This window comes from Apiospora kogelbergensis, assembly GCF_038363985.1.
Source record: "Apiospora kogelbergensis strain CBS 113332 chromosome Unknown utg000009l_segment0_segment0, whole genome shotgun sequence".
Classification (NCBI taxonomy): domain Eukaryota; kingdom Fungi; phylum Ascomycota; class Sordariomycetes; order Amphisphaeriales; family Apiosporaceae; genus Apiospora; species Apiospora kogelbergensis.
Window position 1 is genome coordinate 1,128,558 of NW_027117426.1, and position 14,549 is coordinate 1,143,106.

Genomic DNA, 14,549 nt, shown 5'->3' on the forward strand with positions numbered 1-14,549 from the left:
TCAAATGCCATCCGACCGCCAGGGAGACGCCAGGAATGAGCAGAAAAAGAAGAAGAAAAAAGGCGCGACTCGCTACTTTGGCACATGGCGGTACGTACCCCTGCGTACCCAGGTACTTCACACCGCGCCTTCTGGGTTCCTAGGTTCCTCTCCCATTCACTGACACCCTTGTCCTGCTGGCCTCCACTTCCCCTCCGCTCTCCCTCTCATATCAGAAGGACCAGACCAGACGCACCAGCACAACATCCTCATACATATGTATACATGTCAACCCACTCCTCCTCCGCAGACTCTTTCTCTGCCTTTCACGATATTGACATTGACAATTGACATAGCGCCAGCTGCAACAAACATAACAACCCTGTGTCGACTTCACAACTGGGAATCAGTATCTGCACAGCTGCCCGCCACGACGACTTGCCACGGCCTGCCTCACCACTCTACCACCACAGCAGCATATAGCAGTCCTGCTACCTCCTACACAGCCGGGGGTCCCACTTACACCACCACCGCTTGCGGCCTCACCTCTTCTTGAACAACATCCTCTCGACGACACCGCACGACTCCTCACGTCTTTGTTACTCTAGAGGTGCCGATTTGTACTTATGACACCCCATTGACCGCTTGAGAAGCGCTTCCCGAGTAACGTCCGCGATCGACTTCGCGCTTCCAACAACACGATTTCCGCGCTCCTCTCCCACACAGCTGCTTCCATTACGCGGGAAGCATCCAGCATCATCATGCCTGGTAGACCTGAAGGATTGGTCCTGACCGTGGACCCAAATGTCATCCACAAGGTCGACACTGCCAATGCTCAGAACCTCTTCAACATGTGGACAGGTACGTTTACTTACCCGGTACTGGTGCAGTCCGGCTTGGCACTAACTCTCCCGGCAGTCTTCTCTAGATGTGCGGACTCCGTCGAGCAGGGCCGGAGGTTAGAAAACCTCAGCTGGAGACTCTGGAACCGCGAGACCTTTTGCTGCGACGCTACCGAGGGAAAGCTACAACACGCCAAGTCCATCCCCATCGCCCCCTCCACCGCACCCAAGGACATTCCCGATGTGCGGATACCAGAGGTCCCTCAGCTGTCTGGCAGTGTCGACTCTGCCGTTGACGACGAAGAGGCCATCGAGTTCAGCTCTGAATCCGAACCCATGGAGATTTCCCGACCTAGGATCCTGCGACAAGACTCCAGCGCGAGCAACCGCAGTCGGGGTCGTGAGCGCCACATCACTTCCGACCACCTGGAGAAGATGGTCGTCTCGATAATACAAGACAAGGAGCCTAACCTGGCCCCTCTAGTCGACATGTCCTCGCCGTCACTCGAGCCCGAGTCGGACGACTCGCAGACGGCTTATTCGTCACCGGATGTCCAACCGACACCCGACACACCTACCACTCCGGCAACTGAGCCCATGTGCCACTCATCTGTGGAGGCCCCTTCAGTCGTGTCTGCATCGCTGTCATCGTCAGGTGTCGCGTCTAGCAGCAGCGAACGTGCCTCCAGCCGCACCACCGTCATTCGCGGTTTCTCTCCCTCCCAAGTCTCCATTCCTGCCCTGCAGCTTCGTAGCCAGGAATCAATGAAACGACTCGCCCTTGGCGCGATTCCCGAACCTCAAGCTGCCCCCGCCTACCGCCCGGTTCAGCTTAAGAAGCAACCCGCTAAATTTGCTCTTGGCGGCTCTTCGGGCGATGAGTCCTCTCCTCAAAGCTTGGTGCAGCACAAAGCGCTCGCCCCTCAGGGCAAGCCCAAGATGTTTCAGCTCGGCGCATCATCTGGATCTGTTGAAGACCCCAGCCCATCGCTGAAGAGTGCCATGCACTCTGCTCGGCCCAACACTCTGCTTAACGCCCAGAAGAAGCAAGCCTCGTTCAGCAACCAGGTTAGCATGCGCACCATTCAGACCCAGTCTAGCGACGAGCAGTCGGACAGCTACATTGACGAGAGCGCCATCGACGACGACGAAGACGATTCGGAATGGGAGGACTCGATCGAGGAAGGCGGTAAGGAAAGCATGGACGACCCAGTCACGTTCAAGCGCGTTCCGTCCAAGCCTAACCTGACCTCCCATCGATCCAACCTCAGCCTGATGTTTGCCGCTGGGCAGGAACAACAACGCCCCCGTGGCTTGGGCGCTGCCATTGCTTCGCAATCAACATCGGCACTTCAACGCGCGCGGACTCTCCAGAGCATCCCCACAGTGAAGGCCACCTCCCCTAATGATTCTGACGACAGTGGCCTGGAAATGAAGGGTGGCATGCGCCGGACCCCATTGAGGCCCATCAAGGAAATCCCTCGCAGCACTGCCCAGCCTATCATGACCAACGCCAATGCCACTCAACGGCAATCGGCATTGTCGCCCCGAACCACGAGACGCAACATGCTGCATCATGAGTTAACCGAGTCACTTCGTCGACAGCTCCTCTGGGAGCGTCAACAAAAAGACATCTACTGCCAACGCTGTGCTGAAGAGGCGGCACACGTCCCATGACGTTGCCAACCTCAAGCAATACCCCGAGAAAGCCTACATGAACAAGGCCGAGGAGACCAACGAGGAGCCCAATGCGACCAGCTGGAACCAGTATCTGGAGCGTGACGCAGTTGGCGGATACCACGCCCAGGGATGGTGATTGGAAACTACACCCCCCACTACGAAAGACCACAAACGATTGTGGCACACACCTTACGGCAGACTTGACTGACTGCCTTGTACATTGTTATACTACATTACTGCATCGCGAGGTGGTTGATTTCTGAAGATACCTATTGCACGCATAACGGATGGCGTTCTATTAATGCGGCTTTATGGCTCAGCATTTAACATCATTGGCCCTAATCACCAAGCATACTTTTTATTTACCGCGGTGGTATATAGCTACCACACGCGCGCGGACACACACATACACACGAGACATTATTTGGTGGACAGCGGCGTCCATCAGTTGGCCAGGTCACCACCGATGCCGGTGGAAATTGGCTCGTCATCGTGGGCACACAACGGCGTTCTCTAATTCAAATGATACCATGTCTGTTTCTTCTTTTTGGGTTTTCGCCCACCGATGGGAATTTTTTGGGTTTTGGAAGTTACCTGGAACGGTAGCTGGGCTTCGCATCGAAAGAATGGTAGTGTCTATTCTCGGCAAAAGGGGTACAGGGGCAACCCTAGGCCCGCCGGAACAAGAAAGCATGTTTAGGGAGGCATCGCAAAGAGTTGCTTGACTTCATTCGGTGCACACGAAGGAGGTGCGCAAAAGCAGCTCGGTTGGAAGATGGATTAAAAAAGGCAAGCATCTATGATCAAAAACATAGAAAAATTCGATAAAGCTACATCAAAACAAGATTAAAATTGTCCTATGGCACTCCCATTCTCCCATTCTCACCTTGACTCATTCCAATTTCTTGTGACTACCCCTGCCTGACATGACCCGACAGCCACACACGTTGATGAAACCCCCTGTTGGGGTCATTGGATGAAAATACATAGAGGTGTTCCACGGCTGCCAATCGTTTTTCGTGCTAGTGACTTGTTCCGGCTGCCCACGGCACCGCTGAAGTCTGCGTAGTTGGACAGTCACCTTCCGTCCGAACTGTGCCCTACGCGTATTATGCTATAGTTTTAAGGTTTTCGTATCACTGTTGGAGGCTGCTCCTGGAGGATCTAGAATCCGTTGGGTACCGCAACTAATGTTTTCCCCTACTTAGCATTCATATGTGCTTATGGCCTTGAGAAAGGCAAACATGTGAGAGGCTCGTGACAAGGCGGAGGAGGCATCCAGCCAGGGTAGGTAGGTTAGGTACGGGTGTCTGGAATGCTGTGTTTGCAGTGGGCATGGCCATCACTTGGCCGTGCCTATTTTCTTTCCTTGGGTAATTGTCCAATCCAAGGAAGGAGGCGAGTCTCTCTAGGCGGCTTTTAGGTTGCCCTAGCTACATTTTACCCCATGGGAAAGTTGCTCTGTCTCGTCTCTCCCCGCAAACGGCTACAACAAACAACAACAGATTACGGCCGCATGTCTCGGATTTGGTGGGTAGATGGATAAACTCTCAGTCCCCCTTGTGCTGTATGCAAGGAATGGAAAGCAAATGCAAGGGCATATTTTTATCTCTTCGTACGAAAGAAAGGAGCCATATGATCTCTTCCACATCGCCCAGTTGCTTGTTTGCAGGGCACTGTGTTTAGCAGCGACACAAGGGGACATGGGAAACCAAACTATCGTGGGGTTGGCGGTGCTGAATGCATTGTGTGTGCGTATGTGTACCGCGCCGGACCTGAAGCTGCTGAACTTGGCACTCGCCCCCAACAAAAAACAAAACTCCCAGTCCGCTGGCGGTGACGACACGCATGCCTGCCTGTCACCGCATTCCATCGGTTCAGCAAGCGAAAGCGCCTTCACTTCACTAGCAAATTCGCTCACGGGATGCGATATGGTGCCTATGCCAGACTACCAAAATCCAGTCGCAAGCTAGGAGCTCCAAGACCCTGATCGCCACCAATGCTCTAAATCCAATGTGGATCTTTTCATCTGCTGGTTTGTTGGCAGTGCTGGCACGCTGGGCTGGCTGGCTGTAAGTATAGCATAGTAAGCAATACAGAGGTGAGGTTGGTGTAACAGCCACCCCGCCAGCGTTGCAGGCGACTAATTAAGTATACAAATCACTATAGCTGGGCATTGCTGTTATTATTGTTACCTATAATTAAGTGGGCTATACACGTACACTCGCAGGCGCTGATCAGGACCCTTAGCGGTCACCTGCCGGAGAAAATTAGACTACACTGGAGAAGGGTCGGTATAAGCCTATGGAAATCCCGAGTTTCATTTGCTAATAGCTCATGGGAAAGAGTATACAGCTAGCTGCATGCCTTCTTGTGGAAAGACTATGCGAAAAGAACAAAGGATCATGCCTGCTTGAGCTGCTCCATCGAGACGACGAGCTGGTCGCTGACCGCTCCAGTCTCTTGTTGATGAACTGACTGCCTTGCTGTCAAACAACATCAGATGGCGGCGTTCTCCAATATAGCAGATAGCGGAGCCATGCAATGGGCATTTATTCCAGGCGGCACAGCCCAGTCCCCAATAATGAGCCGTGGAATATGAATATCTTCCCAGACAGCTGACAGCCTAGAACTGGTGGAGTCACTGTACCCTCTCTCTGCCTGTGTATTCTACCATGTATACATGCCTATACTTCGTACAAATTACATAAGTTGTCTGGTGTTGATGGACCAGGTCATTTTCTTCCCTGTCGTCTGCTGGAGATCGTGTTGTTGCTAAAAGCGTGTGTTACTAATAGACAGACAAGCAGAGAACAACTTCACCGCCTTGCGTGTTCTCTATCTGGTTCCAGGCCTATATCCACACTTTGCGGACAAATTTGCCCTTATCACGAAACATAGGCGCCCAAAAAAATCAAGATCAAAGCACGCATGGATGTCTGTATACCCGGCGGGGAGAGTTGGATTCCACATCCCAAGGAGAAACTATCGCTCCAGCTCACCACCCCTGGTAAGTAACCTTGCCGTACAGCATGCGCAACGAAGGGCCTATCTGTCTGCGCCGCAAGGGTACATGATGCGATATGTAGTTGCATGTTTTTTTCTCCCAAGGCAGCCAAGCAATAATGACGATGGTGGTTTGACGCGCCGGCCACACGCTCGGAGCGTCATCCACCCGCACTCATGATCACGACATGGATGTATGTAAATGTATCAATGCTTATCGTGCTGTATGCTTCTCTGCACATGCTTTCTACAGACAGCGGGTTACCTAATGTAGGCAGGCATGGGTTGGTGGTGAGGGGCAGCTCTGGGAATTCCCTCCTCCAACTTTAACTACCCCGCGTCGCCAGTCTCAGGCTGTCGCAGGGGCACCTCAATTGATGAGTTGTTGTGAGTCACATGCTCCCTCGATGGATGAGGGGTCGCCGAAAGAGAAGGACAGGCAGTTCAATTGAGGACTGCCAGCTACTTACACACATTGGGCTGCAACGCGTATGTCTGAATATGGCGAAGAAGGTGGCTTCTTCCTTATTAGTAATCTGCCGTAGGATGCACGGCGTTGATGTAAGTGTGCCCGGTATGTACGCCACACACACACACACACACACACACACACACACACACATGCATGTGAACGGAAAGTGGCCGAATCTGCCACTTGCCAGCGTTGATGTCTTCGAGCCGTCCGTCTTTTTTCGGCCTCGCAACGAATAGGAAAAATGCTGAGTGCTGAGAGAAGATTTTATCTCTCCTACACCGACTTTCGAAGAGGCTGGCCGCACCCGGGGAGGAAAAGATGTTCACCTATCAAAATCTACAGCGATAGACCTTGTTGACCCCGGAATACTCTATGCCGCTTGTGATTTGCGGTTGATCCTATCACTTCTCATTCCATCGTAATGCACACATCGGTCGGCATGCGTTGGATTGGATGCTAGAACGTCTGCGCCGCCGCCGTCAACAGCAACGCAAACAGCGGGATAGGCGCGGGAAAATGGCGGTTGGTCGCCAAGCGGGTTGGGCTGTCTTGCGGTAGGACCAGACGCAGGAGAAGGGACCGTCTCGGGGGGCCGTGAGTGGCTCTCCGGAGTGCCTCCATCGCGTCGCTTATTTGACTTCACCGTATCGCTTTTCTAGTGCGAGCAATCTCCCCTTTGCGAAACAGCTCAGGGAGCGAGCTGGCAAGGCACACACGGCCGCGCGGTCGGTCAAGCGATGATGGCTGGATGGATGGATGGGATGATAGGCAGTAGGCCCGGGCTCCATCCAATCCGTTCGGTTGGCCCAGATCGAAAGTTTCATCTCGATATCGATACGAATTATATCAACTCGATTGACACCGCCATGGCTGATGGCTGGGCTCGTATATCCATGAGCAACCGGCCGGATCGCTAACCAATAACACCGACACACACCATCTCAAATCACCATCACCCACCCTGTCATCATATATTGATTCAAACGGGGTGGCGCTGACGTGAGGGAATGGAGCCTACCAGCAGTGGTTTTGGTGCTACGTCGGAGGATTGTTAGAGGGTGAAAATCGGGCATCTTCCGTAACGGCCACTTATTTGTCTCCCATTGTCCAGTCAGAAAACATCTGGTTGGTCGCTACCGAAAGGCTTCGCTAAGCTGGCAACTCTATCGCTACAGCATCCAACTAGCTTCCTGTCGTTTGGGGTTTCATAGGGCAGCAGCCAATTGGTCTTTGTTCTTACTGTTGAGGTTGCAGGTTGCCATGCACGGAGAGAGCTTCGATGCCTGCAGTTCGAGGTGAAATCTGACTCTCGTGATTGGTTGAAACAATTGCAACCGTTCACGCAAGCATGGACCTGCTGTGCCTGAATATCCCGATTTATTCCTTGATTTTCTCTTGGTATCTGCTCTCTTTACCCTCGGTCCGCAAAGTGGTTAGAAAGTCCCCTGCTGATCGGTCCTTTTTCGTGTACCACGCTGGCATGGCTCGGTACTACAGTACTTAGCCTACCTACCGGGCCTAAGGGAACCCCCCCAGCATTGCCGGTTCACCTGTAGTCCGGCCGGCCGGTTCTTTTCTTCCTAGGCTCCCCTAGGCAGGTTTCCAGTTTGCTTGATTCTGATTGATTGTTCCAAGAAGTCCAGACGATTGAATCCAGGGGCCCCGCTGCTTCTCCCCCACATCCTTCTAGAAGGCATCAGGCGCTCAGGCGCCCCTTCTTGGCAGCTATACCCTATGCGGCAGTCCCAGCCACTGCAGGCTGGAGCCCCTTGCACCGCCAACCGCCTACCGCCTGCACCGCCAGCTTCTGCCGCCAGCACCGCCAGCACGATTCAATCCGGTCCTTGCAGGCACACTCAACTGACAAAGTCCCGTTCGGTCCAGTCCAGTCTGCCCGTCCCCACCTTGGGCTCGAGGCTGAGGTTACGCATCACCTTCTCCAGAAAGCCGCCGAGAGATGACAAATGGATACTGCAGGTTCGTCTGACTTACTGCTTGCTTCTTCGTTCTATGCATTCAATGCATTGCAAGGTCCCTGTACGTCACACAAACCCCCTGCTTTTTTTTAATGAAGGATGAGGGGATATCACATCGAGCGCGTGCCATGTTCGAGCCCTTGGCTGGAGAAGGAAGAAAAAAAATCCTCTCCCCCACGCGCGCGTGACGAAACCCCATGTCAAAGTGCGGTGCTCGTGAATGAGGGGTTACCTGAGGGGTAAAAGGGTTCATGCTTCTCTCTTTGCGTGTAACACACCCTGTTGTCGCTCCACGTCCAGAATATTGCTTGTCCATCTCAATTGGTCACGCAAAACTCTATTCCATGAATTGTATCGCCGCTACCCGTCATTGAAGAAATCGCCTTCCCCCCATCCACGGTAGTAGTCTTGGATATGAGTGACTTGGCTATTGGAAGGCAGCCTTGTGGCCTGTCAAATCCGTAGCTAGTCAGCATCCTGGTCGGTTGCTACAGGCGGCTCTCTTTTGCACGTTTGTGTATGCTGCTAATGGATAAAAGGCTTTTTCTTTTTCTTCCACGTCGGGGTATTGACGAGTTGAAACCACGTGTGCCCGGGTTTGGCTAGCGGCGGCCTCTCTTCCGACAATGGAATCAACAATAGACTCCGAGCCGACGCTTGCTTGTTGCTGCTACGAATGACACTGATGCACGCGTTATCCATCTGTAGTGTACCTACACTCTTACTATTGAGGACCTAGGTGGTGGTGGTTGCGCAAGTAATCTCGCGGGACTTCCTCCGTCCTGCCCCAGTGCATACAGACATGTTACATGCGAATCAATCCTGTTCAACTCAATTGCTATCTATTGAGAACATTGTCGCCAACGCGGAGCCTATCCGGGTTGTTGTGTGAGTTTGTGTGGTTGCGTTGCATTTTGCGGCTGCAGAAAGTCTAGGCTCACCTGCCGAAGCACCCAGACTCTTGAGGCTCATTGGAACCTCACGGCGTCATCATGCATCAGCTAGACATGAAGCTGTGTGTGAGTGTGGCAGACATAAAGTAGTATGCGCCGTTCAAGGGGGGGTTCGTAATGCTATGTACAACTTGATTGCTCTCTGTACTTCCCGCCTTGGGTGTCACAAGTCTGTCTAGCGGGCTAGATAGAGTATGCAGTTCATTGTTTTGTTCTTCCTTGGATTTGGATCTGCTTCCATTCCTGATCTCGCCTGCTACGCTGAGTTACTTGGTGGATAATGCAAGCCGCTATTGTGTGTTCTATGTTACATAACTAGGTTTAATAGTGGTACAACTGCGGGAGGAGGGGAGGCAGGAGGGGGGAAGAAATATTGCCGTTTAATTTATTACATTGATCAATTATTATTAACATTTTAATATTTTCGGCCCTCTACTTCTTACTCGAGTTTTATTTCTTCAATGGCTCCATTTTCTGTCTCCGTTAGCTCTTACGCTTATGGAATAGGTGGACTTGTTACCCGCGCCCCAGTAGATCGTGCACGATGAGTACTAGGAACTTCTTCGCCCAGACGGATGCATGCAATCGCTTGTGATCGGCCAGGCGGCTCAAGCAGATTGTGGCGGGCGGGTGATTGAGCGAGTGCGTGAGATGCCTACGGAAATGGGGAAAAGGGCCATCGGATACAGAGAATCACTTTCCTGGCAACGCTTTCGCTCGCAAACAAGCCATGGTTTGAAGTATCGCTGGCTTCGTAAGCTCACCCTCGTACCGCTTTCTTGAGGCCCCCGGTGGCGTTTCTTCTTGCTCGCAGTCCATGGGGAATCGGCACGAGGACGAGAGGGTTCCCATTCTCCTCATATGCTTGCTCTCCATGGCTGAAGAACTACTGTGACTCGGCGCGTGAGTTGACTGCGAAGGGGCCCTCTTTTCTCCACGCCCGCAGCAGCACCCGCAGGAAGAAAGAGAGTTTCTGGGGTAGGAAAGTATGAGAAGCAACGCCATGCCGCAAGCAACGAACGGTAGGGGCAAAACGCCAGGCCACGGGCAGGGTGTTAGCGTTTTTGTCACAAGCAGCTCATCACGCACACGAGGGTGGATATCGTCGGGGATGGAGGAGAGACAGCAACGTCAAGGGGATATTATTCTCTTCAAGACTCGTGAGCTCCCCGTGTTACCCCTAATTAGGGTGTATTTTCGACGACGGCTGTGACTCGGGCAAGTGAACAAAGCAATGAATGTAAGATCATTCCCATTTCGGCATTGAGTCACGGCCGTAGATATCCGAACGGTCGGCGTCCCTCTGTCAGGGGAGGGCGGATATATCGGTACGCTAGCCGACGGAAGGCGTCGTGGTAGTCGACATTGTTCGTGGTGGTATGGCTTGAAGTTTGTCATGGGAGCAGCATGTGAGCGTCAGCAATCGAGTACCTGCCTGGTATGCGACCAACAGGTACAGCTCGGCGAGCTGAGCAAGTCCTGCGCTCCGCCGTGGCATGGTCATACACTTCGAATCTGCTCCCGTAGCTGAGGAGCGAATGCTGGCAAAGTTGAACCTGCAGGACCGCCCGTGGTGACAAAAACCCCTCCGGAGGAATGAGACAATGTCGGTGCTTTAGTGTGGCATATTACGCATCAATTCCTGATGTACAATCGACGCACAGGGCGCGAGGCCGTCATCCCCCCTCGCTTTTCCCCCATGCAAGGCACACAGAAAGCCACTGGAACCGTCAGCTGACGGGTGATCGAGTAAGGTTGCATAGCGCGATCAGGTGAATCCGGGGAAACAAACCGGCAGAAACATGAATGGAGAAGAGGAGGAAGAAGCAATGATAAGCTTACCAGGACATTAGTATCTAGCAGCGCCAGAAAAGAAACGGCCGCGAACTCTATAATACTGGGAGGAAATCAAGGAGATGGGGAAACATTAAATAAAACAATAACAGATTAATTTAAGTCAATTTTATCTCCTGGGCAAGTTTGAAACCCCTTCCACTTCAAGGCCCATGTGTCATAAGCAAGGACACATAACCCCAATCGCCAATGCATATGGGAATGCGTCGGGATCGATCCCCGGGCCGAAGGAAAAGCAAGTTGGAAAACATCAATGACCCTGTCTGTTCGATGGGCATTGCTATTTTACCACTGGGCAAGGTGGGAAAAGGGGGCTGCTCTCCTGACATTGCCAATCCATGCTTGAGTGTACAATATCAAGGCTTTCCCGCAGGAAGAATAGAGAAATGGAAGCATCTACATAGGCACCCTTATTCTTCGTGGTGATAGACATTTGCGGGATGGTGGAAACACACAAGCTCCTCGCAGCACGGCCGGCAGAGAAAGGGTTCCCGCTTCTTCGTCTTGGCTTGTTCTTTTTTCCTGAGCCACTTCAGTCATCATGTCTTCTTCTTTTCTTCTTCTTTCAACTCTAGCTCTGAGCCGCCAGCCTCGTGGGACGCCACGAGCCAGGCCGATGATGGTGGTGGTGATGATTCATGTGGTCCCCGACCGGAACCATACCCGGGAGCAAGGAGCGAGAACCACGAGTAGGAGATTGGGGATTGCGACGTGGCAGGTATGCACGTATGTGCGTCGCAAACGCGCAAAACTTGGGGGCGGCGGCGCAAACTCCTACCTTGGCTGCTTGCTTTTTTTTCGTCGATCTCCCAGATCTACAGGGACGTGGCGTTTCTTCCCTGGAGTTCCGGGGGTTGGGGGGAGACGAGCGCTTGAGGCAGGGCAACGGCGATCCGGCCAGTGTCCCGCGGTGAGCCGGATCTCGGTCGCGGCGCGTACCACTGCCGCAAAACAAGAGGTCGCGCCAGAAGGTCTCAGACTGAAATGTCCATGCATGAGTTTGCGGTTTGCGGCTCATACTGGTAGACGGCCAATAGGGGGCGACGGGCAGTAGGCAGTGGGTGCGGCCTGCCCTTCACTCATGAGGGCATGCACTATTGGTTGGCATGGACTCAGATGCGGTCTCAAAGCCAATCGTCAATGATTGTTGGGAACGCTGGCTCTATACATGAGTCTCTGTGTCTTGCCAAAAAGCTGTAGGCACCGAAACAAGGGGTCTGGGAATCAATAAATGGAACCCCCGAATCGATAGATATTTGTGCTGATCCGGCTAGATTTCCCGGTATCCATTCGTGGGCATTCCGAGCGTTGAGCATCCGAGACAAGTCTGGGCTTGCATGCTAGACCCTTGCGGTGGCGGCAACATATCGGTAGACTTGCTTTTTCTCCCCCCTGCCTGCCAACGATGATAACCCCCACATGAGGGTTTATATGAGGAATGATAAGAAGTTGATGGGATTGGGTGGTCTATAAGGCCGCAGGCAATGGATGGATTTATCTGACTACACGGTGACTTTCTCTTTTGCTTCAACGGTACGTACTATGGGAGTGGTCAAATCCGACTTTATTTGAGCTCCCCAAGCAGAATGTACAAATGTTGGGACATCTTGTCTCGGCTGTTATGGGTCATCCATATCAATGATATGGCTGAGCGCCCATGCGTGACAGCACTTACTGTCTTGATCTACGCGACGTAGCAGCGGACTGAACGGTATTGGTATAGACTAGACAGAGACGTAGGTTGGGCTATTCACCAGTGGAAACAGTAATAGGCCGAATAAAGGGCTTGGCTGATAAACGTGGTCTGGCAAAGGAGTCCGTTGGAGAAAATTTGTGCAATTTGGCATCTGATTTATATAATGAGGACGAGAGACTAAAACATATGAAGTACACCACTTTGACCAAGCTTTCCAGTAGACATTAGCCAACCGTGTATGGCAAACACTGGCCTAGAACGCTTCATTACGAGTATGCCAATGGGCATCTGTGTCGTTCTGTGCGTGGGTAATTCCATGTCCGGCTGTAAAAGAATATATCATAGGTACATCATTACAATGCTCAGTAGTAGAGGATACCACTTCACTCCCTGGTATAAAATGCGATGATGGTCGTCAGGTAATACCACTCTCTCACGGATCATAATTATAGTAACAGAATGGATCAAGCATCGTTCATATTGCGTCCAATTCCCATCAGGCTGCGCCGTAGATGAAGATTAGGATGTAGGTGGATTGGTATCAGACAGGATTCCAGTATTGATAATACACAAGGGCCTTAAAATGCAAGAAAGAATTTTTGAGCCCTAGGGACCTGAGTAGTGCTAGGATAGGGGTAAATGGCCTGTTCTACAAGCTGCCACTTGCGTAGGGGCCATTTGATGAATATATGCCGGATAGAAAAGCGATGGTCTGCATTATATCACGGCTCTTTGTATAGACTATATTTCGCAACGCATCACATAATCAAAGTAAAGCGCACAAATCTAGATATGGATATCCTTGATATGGGAGCAGCCAACGACAGTGCCCTCAGTACACGACAAGAGGTGACCTACTTACCAAGCAGTACACACACCGCGTATCCCGACACCTAATAGGTGACATGAACTGAGGTTCTACCATGGTCATTAAAGGGACTTCAGAGGAGAACTACGCCTCAAGAAAGGACTGTTTTCCACCTTCACTCAGGGGCATGAGATAGCAGGTCAACAATACGCCGGAAAGGACCATCGCCCTCCTGGCCAACCACTAAGAACATGACCCTACGGGCGATGGAAGGCATACTATGCAGCAAATTTAGATGAACACAAAGCGCGTAAGCACTGGGGCAGGCACGCTTTAACTTGGCCATGGGAAGACAACCCAAGTGAAGGGCCGAGTATGAGGTGGATGAATGATCTCCAAACGAAAGGAACGATGACAGACTCGCGCCATTGTCTTCGATATCGTGATGGATTCGAGATTCCTCGGTCGAGGTCGTATCAACATTAACGTAAGCCATCTACTGACGTATCAAGTGGTTGACTCAATGAATCGCAGCCCAATATTGGAAAGCCTTTGGTTCGCGGACACAATATTGATATCCACTGGGCTCTAAACAGATCTACCCCTGAGAGATCCTTCCAGTCTTGCGAAAGGCGACGGTTCGTTGATCTGCACCTCATATAACCGGTTGAATTACCAGCAGAGGACCACCCGTTAAAATTCCAGAGCCTGGCAGACCTGATCCCTTACCAGACAGCAGACAGACTTCTTGGGTACGGAGACATGTAGTTAGTCTTGACTCGACAAGATTGACCTCAGATACGCAGTTAAAGCTTAGTCTGCCTACTCCAGGTTAACCCCCTAATGCAATCTCAGGCAGATTAGAAGGTCCAGAGCTCTTCTTGCCGTATTTTGGGGGACTAGTAGCCTTGACGCTGTATACCATGAGCTGCATACCATGAGCTGCAAGATTGGTAGATAGGTTGAATACCCGGCAATTTGAGTAAGGGGAAACTGCAAAGTCAAAGGCCGCACATCCTACCAAACGAGAGCTACGTTATATAGACAGAGAGATTGGACAGTTTGATCTAGTCGACATATGTCCCACCCACCCTGGCCTGGAAGTGGCTCATACACAGGCAATCATAGGGGTATCAAAGTTGATTCCAGCCCTAGACCCCGCGATTACATGCGACAGCAGGTCTGGGAGAGGGCCAAATGTGCTGGTGAATTGCAATTTTAGTCGCAGTCGAGGGTACAGCAGACGCATACCGGGGTTGCAAGCGCTGCTTTAGAATACC

The 14,549-nt window shown here is 51.9% G+C and overlaps 1 protein-coding gene across 1 annotated transcript; it reads left to right on the plus strand.

Moving 5' to 3' along the window:
• Window positions 1-707: 707 nt before the first annotated feature.
• On the plus strand, window positions 708-2,637 carry PG998_013423 (uncharacterized protein; the record flags this gene model as incomplete). Its single annotated transcript, XM_066880239.1, is given in 3 exon segments — window positions 708-840; window positions 898-2,401; window positions 2,412-2,637. 3 exon segments carry the CDS (start codon window positions 741-743, stop codon window positions 2,635-2,637), a joined length of 1,830 nt encoding a protein of 609 aa, XP_066724378.1. The 5' UTR covers window positions 708-740.
• Window positions 2,638-14,549: the final 11,912 nt, after the last annotated feature.